Source organism: Ahaetulla prasina, chromosome 7, assembly GCF_028640845.1.
Source record: "Ahaetulla prasina isolate Xishuangbanna chromosome 7, ASM2864084v1, whole genome shotgun sequence".
Lineage (NCBI taxonomy): Eukaryota > Metazoa > Chordata > Lepidosauria > Squamata > Colubridae > Ahaetulla > Ahaetulla prasina.
In genome coordinates this window covers 66755339-66774092 of record NC_080545.1, presented here as the reverse complement: position 1 = coordinate 66774092, position 18754 = coordinate 66755339, and the positions used below count along the sequence as shown (strand labels likewise).

Sequence of the window (18754 nt, the reverse complement as noted above, 5' to 3'; positions counted from 1 at the left end):
GTGACCTCACTGTTCTGTAAATTGCACTAGTTATCAATTTATTTCCAGGGACAAATGAAGGTGCTGGATACCATCTTTAAAGTCCTATGTGGCATAAGACCTGGCTATTTGAAGGATTCACCTGTTTGGGATGAATTTGATCCTGTGGCTCCCGAGGACGTGGACAGGCTGCTGGGGAGGTTGAATGCCACCACATGTTTACTGGACCCATGCCCCTCCTGGTTGGTACTGGCCACACAGGAGGTGACACGAGGCTGGCTCCGGGGGATTATAAATGCTTCTTTGTTGGAGGGGGTCGTCCCTGCCGCCTTGAAAGAGGCAGTAGTGAGACCCCTTCTCAAGAAGCCTTCCCTGGATCCAGCTGTTTTAGGAAATTATCGTCCGGTCTCCAACCTTCGCTTTGTGGCGAAGGTTGTAGAGAATGTGGTGGCATGTCAATTACCCCGGTACCAGGAGGAAACTGTCTATCTAGACCCGTTCCAGTCCGGCTTTCGGCCCGGATATAGCACGGAGACGGCTTTGGTCGCGTTGGTTGATGATCTCTGGAGGGCCAGGGATAGGGGTCATTCCTCTGTCCTGGTCCTATTAGACCTCTCAGCGGCTTTTGATACCATCGACCATGGTATCCTGCTGCACCAATTGGAGGGATTGGGAGTGGGAGGCACCGTTTATCGGTGGTTCTCCTCCTATCTCTCTGATCGGTCACAGACGGTGTTGGCAGGGGGGCAGAGGTCGACCCCGAGGCACCTCACTTGTGGGGTGCTGGAAGGGTCAATTCTCTCGCCCCTCCTGTTCAACATCTATATGAAGCCGCTGGGTGAGATCATCAGTGGCTTTGGGGTGAGGTACCATCTCTACGCTGATGACACCTAGCTGTACTTTTCCACCCCGGGCCACCCCAACGAAGCTATCGAAGTGCTGTCTAGGTGTCTGGAAGCCGTACGGGTCTGGATGGGGAGAAACAGGCTCAAGCTCAATCCCTCCAAGATGGAGTGGCTGTGGATGCCGGCACCCCGGTACAGTCAGTTGCAGCTGCGGCTGACTGTTGGGGGTGAGTTATTGGCCCCGATGGAAAGGGTGCGCAACTTGGGCGTTCTCCTGGATGGACGGCTGTCTTTTGAAGATCATTTGACGGCCATCTCCAGGAGAGCTTTTTACCAGGTTCGCCTGGTCCGCCAGTTGCGCCCCTTCCTAGACCGGGATGCCCTATGCACGGTCACTCATGCGCTCATGACATCTCGCTTGGATTACTGCAATGCTCTCTACATGGGGCTCCCCTTGAAGACCATCCGGAGGCTTCAGTTGGTTCAGAATGCAGCTGCGCGGGTGATAGAGGGAGCCCCTCGTGGCTCCCATGTGACACCACTCCTGCACAGACTGCACTGGCTACCTGTGGCCTTTCGGGTGCACTTCAAAGTTTTGGTTACCATCTTTAAAGCGCTCCATGGCATAGGGCCGGGTTACTTACGGGACCGCCTACTGCCACCGATTGCCTCCCACCGACCCGTACGCTCTCACAGAGAGGGACTCCTCAGGGTGCCGTCCGCCAGGCAGTGCCGACTGGCAACACCCAGGGGCAGGGCTTTCTCTGTGGGGGCCCCCACCCTCTGGAACGAGCTTCCCCCAGGACTTCGCCAACTTCCTGACCTTCTAACCTTCCGTCGCGAGCTTAAGACACATCTATTTATTTGTGCAGGGCTGGCCTAGGGTTTTAGTTTTAAATTTAGTTTTTAAATGGGGTTTTGTATTATTTTAACAATACTTTTAAATTTGGCCTAATTTAATAAGTTTTTTAAATGTTGTTTTAACCTGTACTTATTCTTATGTTTTTTATTAGGCTGTAAACCGCCCTGAGTCCTTTGAGAGATAGGGCGGTATAAAAATTTGAATAATAAATAAATAAATAAATAAATAAATAAATAAATAAATAAATAAATAAATAAATAAATATCTATATTAGCAAGAAGATCATTGGGTGTGATACTTTGTTTTATGTTTTGTTTTGTTTTGTCTTGATTTACGTATGAACTGAGTCATTCTGAATTATAAATAATGAGTTATTTCTAATGATCTGTTTTCACTCAGAAAAATCATTTTTCAATAAATTGTAGTAAATAAAATTATTTACACAAAACATGTACACAAATTAATATGTTATATCAAATACCAGGTCAACTGTATAATTACAAGTTATTTTTTCCCCCTTAGTTATAAGGGGAAAACCAGGCCCAAGGTTGACTCAGCCTTCCATCCTTTATAAGGTAGGTAAAATGAGGACCCAGATTGTTGTGGGGGCAATAAGTTGACTTTGTATATAAATATACAAATAGGATGAAACTATTGCCTTACACAATGTAAGCCGCCCTGAGTCTTCGGAGAAGGGCGGGATATAAATGTAAAATAAATGTAAATAGTTGCTTCTGATTGTTATTGTACCCTGGTTTGAAGACAGATCAACCATGACAACAGAATTGAAATTGCAATGGTTTGAAATTCAGCAGAGCCAGTCAGTAAAAACAGCAAGCTTTTGAAAAACAGTTCATTATGACTGTGGAACAATGAAGAAATTACTGTCATTATATGTTCAATAAAACATTTCTGACAACTCTCAGATCAGCTTATGGTTATCAGTTACAGAAACAAATGTTCTGTATTTATCATTTTGGAATCAAAATGGATCCTTTTTTCATACTAAGCTTCTTTGGAAAAAGAATGGCAACAAGGCAAAAGTAAGCGGGCATGACATCCACAGAAGGCAACCTGTCTTTTGCCAAATGGAGAGAGGAGTGGTTAATTTTCAACAATGTGTTCAATTGTGGGGGATTTTTTTTATTTTTTATTTTTTTGAAACAGCAACAAGCTATTGCAAAATTAGATCTGAACAGCTGGAGAATGGACAGCATAGAAGTATAGAAATCCCTAATTAATGTCTATTCTGACAGAAAGAGGCAGCACTGAGCCTTTTGAAACCTTTGAATGACCAGCTGAATTCATATATATTTCTGTCCAATAGAAAAAAATATTTATTTAAAATATGTATATAGCCATTCTCCATCCCATTTTATATCAAACTCTGAGAGTCTCCCAGATAACTTTTAAATTGCATCCTCAAATATTTTCATTTTCTTAGAGGGAAATTAATATGACTGTCCCTTCAGCCTGCTTTGCTTCAGACATAGTATTCAAATATTTTATGAGAGTTTGCACTGTTCCCATCTATAAAGGTACAAAATTAAACTATTTTCAGTAAAAAAAAATACTGTTTTCTGTGGATTCTTCCATTTCCAAGATCACAGGCCCCCAGAAAACACCATTAGGTAGCCTGTTTCAAAGCTCGGTTATTTTTTATCCTTCTTTCAAGTCATACATGGTAATTGTTTGGCATACATGCTTGAAAATATATATCATATTGGTATTTAATAGTGTTTTGTAGCATCAGGAAAAGCTCAATTTTGTCAGCATTTTGTTCTGCTTAGTTGAAAATAGATAACTGCACAGAAACACATTAAACATGAATCAGTCAACAACTTCCCCTGATGATACTTCCATTTAGAAGTAAATAAACATTCATGCAAGCAACTGACAAGCAACACTCAATTAATGATAAACATTCATCATATACTTTACATTGCCTCTGAGAAGTTAATGAGACTACACATTATACACATAGCTGGCAGAGTTGAATCAGAAAAGAAGTTGCTTTTAATCCATGGGAAAAATATTTTTTAACCAAATATAAAATATAATATAAATATAAATATATAAATATAAATATATATTTATAAATATATATTTATAAATATAAAAAATATATTAATATAATATAATATAACCAAATATAAAATATAAAATTATAAAATTATAATGTAAACTTTAAATGTAATGTATTTAATGTAAATATAAAATTATAATGTAAACATCCAAATATAGATATTTGTCTGATTGTTACTCATTTGTAAATTTCTAATAATTCTTAAAAAATAATTGCAATCCCACCCAACTAAGCAGACAGCTTACTCTGAACTTTGAAAAATGATATCATGCACAAAATGTATTTCAAGTTAAGAACACAAAAGATATGTTCCATTTTACACAAGTCATTTCTGTCCTTTAAGGGAAAAGGTGATATTTCAAAAATAATGTTTTAATGTGTTCTGCAGATAGATAGATAGATAGATAGATAGATAGATAGATAGATAGATAGATAGATAGATAGATAGATAGATAGATAGATAGATAGATAGATAGATGATAGATAGATAGATAGATGATAGATAGATAGATAGATAGATAGATAGATAGATAGATAGATAGATAGATAGATAGATAGATAGATAGATAGGTGGGTGGGTGGATAGATAGAGATAGATATAGATATATATTGATATATATAAATATAAACCAAGACTCATGAGCTGATACTAAAATTTCAATCAAGATAGAAAATCAACATGTTCTAATGCTGTTCTCATTAATAATATTGATAATATATTGCCTTAAATATATGTTAAATGTTATGTTAAATGTTTAGGGGGGAAATAGAAAATTTGAAATCAGAGAGTTTTCTTATTACAAAAAGGTCATGCATGCACATTTACATGACCAAACATAGAAGTATTTTTGCACTAGTGGTTCCTCCTCCTCATTTACTATTGTTGGAGTTAAAAGCCTGTTGGGACATTCAAAAATACTTGTTCATTTTCTTAAGGGAATGTCCCAGTGAGATTGGTATAAACAAGATCACTTTACTTTGAACTTTCAATTTCCTTTACAGCTTTGCAGGTTTATTGTTCCGATTTTATCCTTTGTGGATTTAAATCACCATGCCAATATAGCAGTAAAGTTCTATTCATATGGGAGAGTTTTTAATCAGCCTTACTTCTCCCAATTCCTCTTCTTTCAAAAAACAAATATAAAACAGCAATTTCCGAAGAAGCTGTCTTTCCCACTTCACGTTCCACTTGGTTACTCTAATTATGCATGGTATCTATTGGGCTAGATAGATAGATGAGGATGCTGAGAAATAATTTGCTTTTATTTTCTTTTTTTGGTAAGGAATGGTTTGTAGACACATACTTCCTTGAGACCTTTTCAAAGGATTTTCAAGGCAACTGACTAACTGTGAAAACATACATTTTCACCTTGCTGAAATAGCAAAGGAAGGAATCTATAGAGGAGGGACAGCAAGTTCCCTTGGGTCCAAACAAGATGTATTAGTTGATTATTAATTCATTTGCAATCCATTAATTATATATCCATTTATATTGTCATTCATTTCATACGATGACTCGGGCAAGAAATACAACTGAACATAAAAATAAGGAATAAAATAAAAACAACACAGTTAAAAACAGAATTAAGAGAAGGCAACTAAGTGGCCATATAAATCTTTTAAATAAAAGGATAGATAGATAGATAGATAGATAGATAGATAGATAGATAGATAGATAGATAGATAGATAGATAGATAGATAGATGATAGATAGATAGATAGATAGATAGATAGATAGATAGATAGATAGCAATAGCAATACCACTTACTTATATACCACTTCATAGTGTTTTACAGCCTTCTCTAAGTGGTTTACAGAGTCAGCATATTGCCCCCAACAATCTAGGTCCTCATTTTACCGACCATGGAAGGATGGAAGGCTGAGTCAATCTTCAGCCTTGTGAGATTTGATCTGCCAAACTGCTGGCAGCCAGCGATCAGCAGAAGTTGCCTGCAGTATTGCACTCTAATCACTGTGCCACTGTGGCTCAGATGATAGAGATAGATAGATAGATAGATAGATAGATAGATAGATAGATAGATAGATAGATAGATAGATAGATAGATAGATAGATAGATAGATAGATAGATAGATAGATAGATAGATAGATAGATAGATAGATAGATACAGTGATGGGAATCAGCCAGTTCGCACTACTTCGGTAGAACCGGTTGTTAACTTTCTGAACAGTTTGGCAAACTGGTTGTTGGAAGAAATCATTAGAGCAGAGAACCGGTTATTAAATTACTTGAATCCCACCACTGGATGGATAGATAGATAAATAGATAGATAGATAGATAGATAGATAGATAGATAGATAGATAGATAGATAGATAGATAGATAGATAATAGAGAAATAGAGAGATAATGGAAAGATGGAGAGAGAGGGGGGGAGGGAGGGAGGGAGGGAGGGAGAGAGATCATAAACATGACCAACCATTTGTCTGTGATGCGTTAGGCCCCCTGATTGGGGCATAATAAGGAAAGATAGTGCTCAGGATATTAATGACTGCTCAGTCTAATTAATCCTAATTACTCCTTTGAGGAACACTTAGAGACATTCATGCAGAAAAAGATGAATGTCTTGTTTTAAATTACCTTAGAGATATATCCAAGGAGTTGTTTTTAAAAAATGAAAACCACTGCAAAAAAATAAGATGTAAATCGCAATTTATTTTCCACAGCAAAAATATAATAGGTACATATATTAGTTGTGTGTATACATATATATATACATATATAAAGACATTTATAAAGTAAATTCCAAAATATGTCAAGCACATTAGTAAAATAGAATATATAACTCATCTTATACTACTTCATTGTGAGCCAGTTTGAGTTCTATATTTTCGTATGGTCATCTTTAGCAGTTTGGGGAGCTGCAAAAAATTGGTTCATATTTTGAACAGAAACTACCATATTTGCCAATTCACTACCTATAGTACGTAACTCCTGTGCCACACTGCAGAAGTCCCCTCTTAGTCCACAAACAGCATTTTTTATTTCTTCCAAAATGGTCATATTTTTTTCCTCAGCACTCAAAGGAAAAAGATCTGAGTCAGGAGGAAGATTTGTGGCTGGAGGTACAGGATTAGATCCAGCAAGTACTTCCTCCACTAAATTGTTTGCCCAGCTTTCACCAGCAGCACAACAAGTTCTGCTCCTAAAGCTATCATTTTTCTCAACAGAACATTTTGAATTATCAGGTAGTAGGCTTAAAATGCTAGCACTGTCCTCTATATCAGACACTGGGCAAGGAGAAAAAGAATGTGCAATCCGTTCCTTGAGATCTTTAAAGAAAACAGAAGGCAATCCATGTGGTGAAGGCAAATAGGAGGGTCCATGGGGTGCAACAGAATAGGGCTGAGGTGTGTTGTTTGGTACGGCTGATTCTGGGGATGAGATGGAGAAAGTAGAAAAGGAAGAAGTTGTTCCCATGGAGCTGGCAGAATCTAAAAAATATATACACATATATATTGATACAAAAAAAAACATTGTTTGCCAAAACCATGTATTCATATTTAACACTTATGTTTTGTTAGTTATAAATCTAAGCACCTTAATTTACAATACACTATATAAAATAAACAACACAATTAAGCTACCAATAAAGAAGAATATTTGTAGCTGAGTGTTGAAATGAGGGGTCCTTGGTGCCGTCTGAGCTTGGTAGGTAATGTTACCTAATTTGGATAATGAAACATGTGCAGGAAAACAACTAAGCTCAGAGAGCACTAAGGACCCCACAATTAAGTTAAAACAATAGAATATGGGATTTTAAATATTTACATTTTTATATATTTTTTATCCTCAATGGATAATCTTGAGATGCAGGGAGCATATCTATTTGTATTATTGAATAGGTAAATTGAAAAAACTACCTGGGAATTTCTTTTGAAATAGCAATATATTGGCTATAAAATGCCTGGAAATGATCAAGCTCTGCAACCATATCTAATCTCTAGTTTAAATCCTTCTACTTCCCATATGCAAAGATGTACCTAGGTCACTTTAGAGATTGGAGTCAATGAAGTGGGGGGGGGCACAAAGATGGCTTTGAATATTGTATTAAAGTTGTAAAGTGAATAACTAATGCTCCTGCTTACATCCTCCTCCAAATGGTGTTCAATGCTTTACAACTTATTACTATATCAAAAAGCAAATAAACAATTGTTGCCAACTGAGAGAAGTTAAAATGTTACCAATAAACATTACTTTGGGAAATTAATTAAAAATCCTAATAACTCTGCTTTGAGTTAACATCTTGATTTTAGATGAAAATATAGAAGTGGTCTGACTTTTAGGATCAACAACCAAGAGTAAACAAGGAACAAGCAGTTAGGAAATAGGCTGCAAACTAACACATGAAAGAGCAGCCAAGAGCAAAAGCAACCCTAATCCTAACCCTTTGAAAAGATATTCAGATGCCATGATGTATCTATCCCTATAAAGTTCAAAATAATGCGAACAATGGACTTTGAAGAAGCTACATAGGAAGAATATTGACCTTTTTGAACTTCATTTGAGAAGACTCCTGAGAACACCTTGGACAGCCAAGAAAACATTGAATAAATCAACCAAGAGTTCTCACTCAAGGTACACATAACAGGGTCAAATATACTTATTTTGGAGACATTATGCAAAGATCTAGCTCTCTGGAGAAGGCTCTAATGCTGGGAAAGATGGAAGGAAAAATGAGGACCAAAGGTGGATGAACTCAGTTATGGTGGTGATGAGAGCACTATTAAAAGATCTCAAAGTCCAAGGCAGGGACAGACCATCATGGAGAAAATCTGCTTATCTGGTCACCAAGGATCAATACTGAATTCTGTCAAAGAAAATAGGACACTTATGGTTTCCCCCCTTAAAAATAAGATTTAAGAGTTATTCTATATGCCTTCTATACAGACAATGTTATTAATCCTTGTACTACCCTAAATAAAAGCAGAATTAAAGACAATTATATATATAAATATTATATCGAATGATTGAAATTATCATTTAACTACGATATTAATTTATCCACTACAAAAGGAATTCACAACTACATAGTCCTAAAACCACTCTTTGAAAAGTTATGGTAGTATCCTACTATTATTACTAAGTCCTTCCTCAAGTCATAAGTGCTCAAGTAGTCTCAGTGTGTTACTCATAATCATGTCCCACTATTCACAAGCTAATAGAGGAGCAGAAAATTAGAAAACACTGCCAAATGAATCCTAGCTCTGAAAGATCTGTTTTTAGGTTTCCCACTACATCAGCAATACTCAAGAACTGACTTTTTTAAAAAAAAAAAAAAACCAAACAACTCATCTATAATGTAGCTGAAAATGGGTCTACATCTGTACTGCAAAAATTCAGATGACCACAAAATCTCAGCAGTTTTCTATACCTGCATGTTGCCATGGTACTCCAGATTTTGGTAATTTACAAGGTTGTGGTAGAGGTAGTTCTCACTTACCAATTATTCAGTGACCAATTGAAATTACAATTGAAAGGTGCTGAGAAATGAGACTTACAGCTGGTCCTCAAAGTTGCAGCTGTGGTAGCATCCCCAGAAACACATGACTGGGATTCAGATACTTGACAACCAGCACACATTTATGATAGTTACAGCATCTGTGATCACACAATTGCTGTTTGCAACCTACACAGGCTTCTGACCAGCAAAGTTAAGGGAGAAGCCAGCAGGAAGTTGCAAGCTGTGCATATGTGATATGCTTAACAACCACTGGTGACTTGCTTAACAACCATAGCCAGAATTGACAATCACATGACATTGTACTTAACAAGTGTGCCACTTATAAAACAAAGTTTTAAGTCCCTATTGCAATCAATAAATGAGGACTATCTATATACAAATATAATATTATAAAATAATATCATAAGGGCAAAGTAACCTAAGCATTATTTTAAAATGTATATAGAATAAAAGTCTGCTTTCTAGTATTATTTAAAAAGCATGACAGTTTTGGAAAACTAAAAAGCAAGACTGGGAGCCAAAAAACCATAATTAAATATGGAAATAAGAAACTCACCTGGTCTGGGGGCGGGATCACCACTCAAACCAACTGCCTCTACAATGCTTGGTGTTAAAAAGTGGAGGTTTCGTAAGCTAGCTACATTAGGTCCACAGTACTGCTGAGTTGCTGGAGAGGCTTTCAGGGTATTTGTTATAGGGGTTCCTAGGGGATCAAAGGTTTGAAAGATGGGAGATTTATAAATTGTCTCAATAGAGGCCTTGGTGTGACAACAAGCCAAATCAGACTTGGGGACTTGCTGCTTGTTAATAGTGACAAATTCCTCTGGATTGGATGACCAAAGATCAAGCAAAGTTGTGGCAACTTGATGACTATTTATGCTTGATGGCCTCTTTCGAGAAGATTTCAGCATAACTCTGGAAACAACTGAATTATTCGATTTTCTGCCTGAATCCCACTTTTGCAAAGGGAGCGGATTTCTTTCTGATGGATTCAAAACAGTACCTGGAATTAGAAGTTAGTGGTTAATCATTTTAATTACCTAGGTTTCCCTTACTGCCAAGTTATATAGTGACTTAAAATAAAGCTTGATAATAATAACAAAAATAATAGAAAACAAAGTAAAAGTTCACGCATGCTGCAGATAAAAAAAAGGCTATGTTTCTTTGTGCAGTGCAAGGTTTTTAAGTAACTAGAAATCTTTATAATGATGACTAAGTGACTAAATTTATAGTGATATTAGATGAAATAGTCAGATTGCAACAATTTCTTAACACATACTGCATAAACACAATATACACATTGAAAACTTAAGAAACTAATGTAAATCCAGTTTTTTATGAAATTGCAGTCAAACTAATTTGGATTTTTGGACAGAACAATTGTGCAAATTGGAAGGAATGTTTAAAGAAAGACAGAACACAGTTATTTTATGTTCAAGTTTTAAAGTCTATAATAAACTAATCAATTTGCTATTTCAGAGATAAAAGAGCATATACCAATCATTAAGTTATCTATATGATCTGTATGATTTTATCACTCTTGTTAGCTATCTATTATTATTTTATTGAAATCATAAGGAGTGCCAATTCTGTTACATCATTGGCAAACCCCCATATAAACAGAAGGCAGGCAACTTATAGGAAAAGGTGAATATATCATAAAATCTTCATTCTAGGAGCAGAAAACCCCTGGTGTGGATTCAAAATATTTGACTTGTTCACAGATGCATGCATTATTCTACCACAGCAAAAACTATTTCCTAAAGGGTAGGAAACTATTATACTGTCAGGATTTTTCATTCAAAATTTAAGATCTTTTTCTAAACTCAGGGAGAATAAGCATATCTTTCTTATGGTTTGTGGGATGCTGGCCCAGGAACTAAAAGACTGCAGACTTTATCTTTAAAAAATTCTTGACACACTGGTCCATTATTTAAGAAATCAAAATGTTGACAGAATAGCTTTATTAAAGATTTCAAAATACCTCAGGCAATTTAATGGAATTCTTTTTCACTTTGTCTACCACATTTTTAAAAAAATATAAAAAGAGAGATCAGGCTCTCGCTCTCTTTCCCTCTCCCTCCCTCCCTCTCTCTCTCTCTCTCTCTCTCTTGTGTGTGTGTGTGTGTGTAATCTAAGTCAGTTATTTAATGTTATTAATTTTTTCTCTCTTTCCATATACAGTACATAAATAAAAATACCCCATTGCAACCGTTAAATAGATAATTCTCTATTACAATAAATTATGTCCTATAATCATTCCCAGTGATTTGCTGTAAATTTTTGCCATTTCAAAATTAATATGACCTGGAGGTACCTTGTTACGTTAAGACTAGCTTCATGTGATGCCTTATAGCCAACCACTGTAACGACACTTTATATCTGTCATTATGAGCTGTAATAATACTGTCTTCAACTCCTTTTTGCTTAAACTGTACACTGATTTAGTGAATATAATGTAGCTTTAAAGACTATCTATCCTATTTAAATGCTAATCATCTAGGAGAGGTTTTCTTCCCAGAAATCAGTATATCAGTTTTATTCAAAAACCTATTACAGGGTACAAATTTCAGATAAAGAATCCTCAGAAGTGATAAGCGTCACCCTCCCCAGGTAGGACAGACAGGAAATAGACCAGATGAGCTAATTGTACTTTATTGTAAGGCTACATTAACAGAATCTTGCAAGTCTGAAAGTACAAAATCTCCCACTGTTTTTTACAGCATAATAAGTTAGAAAGGACTGTTTATTTCTCTGCCTGTTATGCAGCTGCCCTCTCTCTCTCTCTCTCTCTCTCTCTCTCTCTCTCTCTCAAACACACACACACACTAGTCCAACACCTTAGCTAGTAGAGAAAATTGATTCACAGAGTTGGTAATACTTATTTTAATTTTAATTTTACTTTGTAATTGTAAATGTATGATTTAGTTACATAACAGATATAGAAGAATATGTGAAAAATGGCTCCTTGGTATCATCTGACCTTTCTGGGTACAATATTCATAAGTGAACAGATGTTCCCAACCACCACAATCAATAGGATAAGAGACAGTGGTGGATTGGGCCCACCTGCCCAGATGTCACTATGGATGATCTGCCGTTGAGAACCGGTAGTAAACGTAAATAGAACCCACCCCTGATGAGAATTCATTATGCAGTTTTCATACTGATTGGGTTCCAGAGTTTGATATAAGTTGGGTAGCTATATAAATATTTTAAATAAATAAATGAAGCATACACTCTTTATTCAGTTATTATATGTATAATATATATATATAATATATGTGTGTGTATATATATGTTTTCTGAGGTTTTTGCGGGTGTTTGTATGTAGGTCTTTGGTTATTCGGGTGTTCTCCCACGTAAAATTGGAAGTGTCTTGGTGACACTTTACCTATACCCTTGAAAACCTACGAAATATGTGTGTGTGTGTGTGTGTGTGTGTGTGCGCGCGTGCGTGCGTGCGTGCGTGGAACAGACAGCACTACTTAACCTGAAAGAAGACACCAGCATAATAATCCTACCAGCAGACAAGGGCAACGCTACGGTGTTATGAACACATCTGTTTACCAAATCAAATTAACCAACCTACTCCAAGACTCCACATACAAACCCCTAAACACAGACCCCACCACCTACCTAGAAAAAACCACTAGATCCAAAATAAAAGCCTCCCCCGTCAGCGAAGAAATCTAGCAAAGAATCATTCCCAGAGAGAAATCATCCAGATGCCTTAAGCTCTATGGTCTCCCCAAGATACACAAAGAAAGAATCCCACTTAGACCCATAGTCAGCTCCATAGGCTCACCTCTACAAAACCTAGCTAATATATAGATATGTAGGTCTTGGCATTTTCGGGTCTTTTCCCATGTAAGGTTGAGAGTATCTTGGCGACGTTTCGATGAGGTCTCACTCATCATCTTCAGGCTGGTGACTTCGGCCTTGTGCTTCTCGAGCAAAGAGTGGTCGGAGCTGCCATCTCTCTATAAATACTGGTGGGGAGATGGGGAGTGTTGCTGTGAGCAGGTTGGTTGGCTGTGTGGTTGCATCTTGATTGGTAGATGGAGTGGGTGTTTGCAGATTGATCGAGGTGGGGAGTGTTGCTGTGAGCAGGTTGGTTGGCTCTGTGGTTGCATCCTGATTGGTAGATGGAGTTGGAAGATGGAGTATGGTAGATGGAGTAAGGTAGATGGAGATGCCCATTTTTTACTATCCCTGGAACTGGTAGTAAAAATTGCTTTTAAAAAGTTTTTTAAAAGGTTCCCAAGCTTGCATGGACAGTACATGTTTGGTGCACAATGTGCATGCATGTGTACAGTGCGCACTTGGCGTGCAGTGCACATGTGCAGCCAGCAAACCGGTGGAAAACTGGTTCAGATTTCACCACTGTGCTAGATGTGTGGGATGAGCAGAAACAATTGGAGAAAGATGGCCTCCCGTACCATATAGGGCTTTATAAAGTTGTTCAGATTCACTTGAGTTGAAACCTTACTGTACAAGTGAAATTATTTCACAGACAATCCAACAAATACCTAGAATAATCCTCACAGCAGCATGTATTTGTGAGCTTCCTTTTTCCAGAAAACAATTGTGACACAACTTTATTAAAGCTTCTGTATATTATTAACCTTTCTCTATATGAAAGTCACATGTCTGGCTTAAACTGTACGCAATTTAAAGGGAAAAAAACAGTAGAAAAATGTGAGATCGACAGCATTACCACCAGATGGATTTGTACCTGGTTGACAAATCAAACTCAACTTGTAATCCTTAATGGAACTACATCTACAAGGAAGGAAGGAAGCAGTGACGTGCCATAAAATTCTGTTTTAGGCCAAGTACACTTTAATATCTTCATAAACAATTTAGATGAGGGAGTATAAGGCAAACTCATCATATTTGCAGATGAACCCCAAACTAGAAATGATAGCCCACGCCCCAGAAGATAGGCTCAAAATCCAGATGACTCTCAATAGATTTGAACACTGGGCCCTATCTAACAAAATGAAATTCAAATGTAGAAAAAAGTAAGGTTTTACACTTAGGCAAGAAAAGGTGAAACTTGGCTCAACAGCAGTAACCACAAGAGGGATCTTGGAATCCTGATGGACAACCACTTAAATATGAGCCAGCAATGTGCTGCAGCTGTCAAAAAAACAACAACACAGTCCTAAGCTGTATTAACAGGGGAATAAAATAAAGATCATGAGAAGTGATAATACTGCTTTATAATGCCTTGGTAAGACCGCACTTGGAATATTGCATCCAATTTTGGTCACCACAAAATAAAGAAGATGTTGAGACTACGGAAAGAGTGCAGAAAAGAACAATAAAGATGATTGTGGGGGGGAGGTGAAGGTAAAACATATGAAGAATATGTGCAGGAATTCAGAACTAGCTTTGTACATGGAAATGAATATAGCAACCTGGATTTTTTTAGTCTTCATTAGAGAGACTGTAGGTCTGTAGATATAGAAAACATCCTTCACTAAGTTTACAAATGATTATCATTATTTTTCTCATTCATTTTAACATTTTCCATATGCTGCATAATATTGTCTCATTCTAGAAAAGAACTATACTGATATTATATAATTTCTCTCTAAGATGTGTACTAATTTCTCCACTAGAAACTCTTGTACTAGGCAAAACATGGAAAGATACCTTTGCAAATGTGGGAATAGGCAAAGCTCAGCTAAAAATTCAATTTCAATATAAATTGGCTTAATTTTGAGTAGATCTGGTCCTAAAATAACTCAATATTAATTTAGACTACAAATTTGTATGTGATTATTATTTTGACAAGATAATTACTGAAAAATATGCCATAAAGCCCATTATTTTTCAACTGTATGTTGCTTGAATATTTGCTATTGTATTCACGGCAGTGAAGAGATGAACATTTGGTTCCCAGTTCATGTTCAGAATGATGAATTTATGCTCCATTTCACATTAATTTTTGTATATCTATTTCCATCACGTACGTATTTTTATGAGCAGTTCAGATCTATGGTCAAATGTCCTAGGACATAAGATCTGATATGAAAATAAAATTATGTCATTTGAATTCACCCTCTCAACAGTTTATTTCCCTATTAATAACTTCACACAGCTGAAGTACCGTGGTTTTTGTTGTTGTTTCTATGGCAACCATTTCTGAAAGCACAGAATGTGCTAAGCAAAGCTAATGTTCATCAGAACATTTTCATGCATTAAATTCCATTAGTCATTTGTGTATGCTGTAAATAAACAGTCTATTGCTAGCCTTTGGATGAGTACAACATGAATACTCAGATTCAGATATAAATATTCCTATCCCTGAGTGACAGTAGAACCTCAAAGCCAAATATATAACAGTAAAAGCATTTTTATCTAACAGTTTTAACCTATCATATCTTTCTGTGTAGTTATGTGTGAAGCTGGGATCAGGGAAAAACAGATTCAAGTTTCCATGCAACCATGGAATTCACTTGCTGTTTCTCACTCTGTTGCAGCTGAGAAAATAATCTGAGGATTGACTTCATCAAAGCTTCTCAGGGAAAAAATGGGAGATACATGTAATGCAATAATAAATCATTTACTCCCACTTGTCTTGTTTACTACTGAATATGTGATTTAGTACAAACTTAATTTATTTTCTACATACCTGTATTCCAGGAATTATTAGCTGGTGCCTTTGTACCTTTTGCCAATTCCTCTTTATAGACAGTAACTGGAAATGTTGACTCCACGGCCGCAAGACAGGATTCATCTTCGCTAAAGGTGATCAAGTCCTTATACAAAAGAAAACTGGTAATTAGTCTAGTAGGAGTTAGAAAGCAGTTTGGAAGAATGTACAAAGGAGAAAATATTTTGCGGCATTTAACCATATGGACAGGAAATTAAAAACTGTACTACTGTATGAATCAATATTAGGGTTTCATACAGAGATCTATCTCAGCTTTCCTACATGATACCTTATTTCAAACATAAATATTCCTATCCATGAAAGATATTCTTTATTGAAAAAATAGGTACACAGATGTGAAATATATGTTTGGAACACATTTTATTCATTGATAGGTAGCAGAGGTGGGTTCTACTTACCTTTACTATAGTTTCTCAATGGGAACGTGTGTGGACAGAAGCTTCTGCACATGCGCAGATCGCCAAATATGACATCAGGGCAGATGGGCAGAGCCTCCCGCCACTTTTACAACTGGTTCTCAAGAACCGGACAGAACCGGGAGCAACCCACCACTGATAGGTACCCTTCAAGCAACCTAATCATAATTCTAACCCTAAACCTTCAGGCAAAAACTGGCTTCCAAATGAAAAATAATTTGAAACAAATAGCAGGTTTCTAAGTTTTTTCTTAAATTTGGTTATTTCAGAAATGCAACAGCCTTTCCTCTGAAATTTGGTTGCCCTGACCCAGTGGGAACCCATAATTATTCACATAAATTGAACAGCCATATACATTTTCTAAATAAATATATTTTAGAGTAACTAAACTACTCCTGCTTGGGAATGCTTCTCTTAGATTGCCTCCCTTTCTAAATAAAATGTTTAATTTTGCCAACTCAGATTTAATTAAAAAAATAAACATTGGCTATTTACAAATCCTAGTTTCTTATCCACTGATAGGTGTATATTTAAAATGTTTTTAGAATATTCTTTTGCTGTTCAAAAAGTTTTTATTAGTCAAAAAAGGTTTATACAAATACATATCAGGTATGGTAAATTTTCATTTTTCTTATCTAAAATAAGAATTTTACTCAAATTTTTTAACACATACAACAGCCATAAGGCAAGCAGGTGACACGAAGTAGCAAAGTTTGCAAATTTTAAATACGTAATAAAGAAGAGTCAAGAATAAACAGAATATCGTACAAAAGAGAATAAGGAAAACCAACACAATCCCAAATATCTTTATCACTTCCTAGTTTTGGATCTCAGAACTCTGGGTTCAGCCTGACCCAACTCCAGGGCCGCAACAGCGCCACCCGCTTCAGCCCCATGATCTATAACCTCCCCTTCTTCAATTCCTGGGTCATCTGATTCCAGGAAGGCTTTGTGTTCCTCCACATAGGCCGTAGCCTCCGCAATTGTACTGATTTTTTTCGTAATGCCCTCCCGGAAAATCATCAATCCTCTGGCATCAGCCATCTGAAGCCCACTCCTTCTGGTACAATTTGCTTGACAAAAAATAATATTTCTTTCTTTTTTCACGTACCTGTCTGGGAATCTGCCTCAGAATGGCTATCTCCCTGCCCCTGTAAATCAGTGCCCCACTCCTATGTTTTCTAAGAATTTCATCTCTCGTCTCTCTTCTCACAAATTTGACATGAACCTCTCTGGGAACTGCATGCGTATGCATATTGCAATTAACTCTATAAACTCGATCCACATCCCAATTCATGAAATCAACACCTCTCCCAAGAAATTCTCCCAACAATTTAGTCACAACATCTCTCAAGTCTTCTTGGTCCACTTCTTCCAAATTTTGAAACCTAAGGAAATAAGACATTTTATCCATCTGTAGTCCAAGCACAGCATTGCCTGTCGCCCCCTCCCTTTTCTGCACTGCCCGCATCTCTCCCTCCAGACCTTCCACTTTCTGCTTGTTTTCTGCTGAGACTTGTTGAGTATCCTTTAAATCCTTTTGGATAGTCACAATTTCTGCTCTTATTTCCGTTTGGCCTCTTTGCAAATCATCCAGTTTCTTGTCCATGTTGGATAACTTTTCCAGAATTCTTCCATCTCTCCAGCAGTTGGTCTCTGACCTTTGCCATTTGAAAAAAAAAGAATCAAAATCCTCAGGCAAGCACAGTATCCTTGTAATTTCCTCCGGATCCACCAGGGGCACTCACAGGAGCAACGAGTCCAGAGTACAGTTAGTCAACCAGGAAGTCAAGGGAAGTGATGTCATCAAAATTCTCATAGTGAAGGCGGAAGCTGGACGCCACCACTGTTCCCCAGAAGGAGGGGGCCTCAAACCTTCCCTCCTAAATTTCTCCATCACCTCTTCTCCAGAGCTCCACAAAACCGTAATCTTCTTATTTTAAGTTCTCCTCTCTCCAGAATAACTCGTGCTCCTTCCAACCGCAGGGGAGAAAACCCCCGCACCGGAGCAGTCCACCACGCCACCGATATTCCTTCCTTCTCCTCCTCAATTCTTCTCCGTTCCCTGTTCACCACCAGGCTGCTGCAGTTATAAATCCAATGCCCCGGTGTCACCGGGCACAGCGGCCCAGGCGACGACCAAAATAATGGCCGCGGCCTGTGGCCTCCGAACCCCGCCGAGCCTAGGACGCGCCAGCATCGGTCCCCACAGTCCTGTATGTCGGCTGGGGGGCCCCTGGCGAGCCGTCCGTGCGGCAGGTGTCCTTTTCGGAACACCTGGCCCCTGGGGGCCTCGGCGGCGGCCGGATTCGGGCGCTGGAGGCAGGAGAAGCCTTCCAGACGTCCGTTGCCGCTGGATACCGGAAGTCGTCTCCGTTTTTAGAATATTCTTACC

The 18754-nt window shown here is 37.5% G+C and overlaps 1 protein-coding gene across 1 annotated transcript in view; it reads right to left on the bottom strand.

The window, feature by feature from the left end:
* Positions 1 to 6426: 6426 nt before the first annotated feature.
* ENTHD1 (ENTH domain containing 1) overlaps positions 6427 to 18754 on the bottom strand; it is a 182548-nt gene continuing 170220 nt past the window's right edge. The window contains exons 7-9 of the mRNA XM_058190418.1: positions 15902 to 16028; positions 9812 to 10258; positions 6427 to 7225 (exon numbers count right to left, since the gene is read on the bottom strand). Of these exons, the coding sequence (XP_058046401.1) occupies positions 6615 to 7225; positions 9812 to 10258; positions 15902 to 16028 (1185 nt within the window). The 3' untranslated portion in view covers positions 6427 to 6614. The remainder of the gene's footprint in view (positions 7226 to 9811; positions 10259 to 15901; positions 16029 to 18754) is intronic.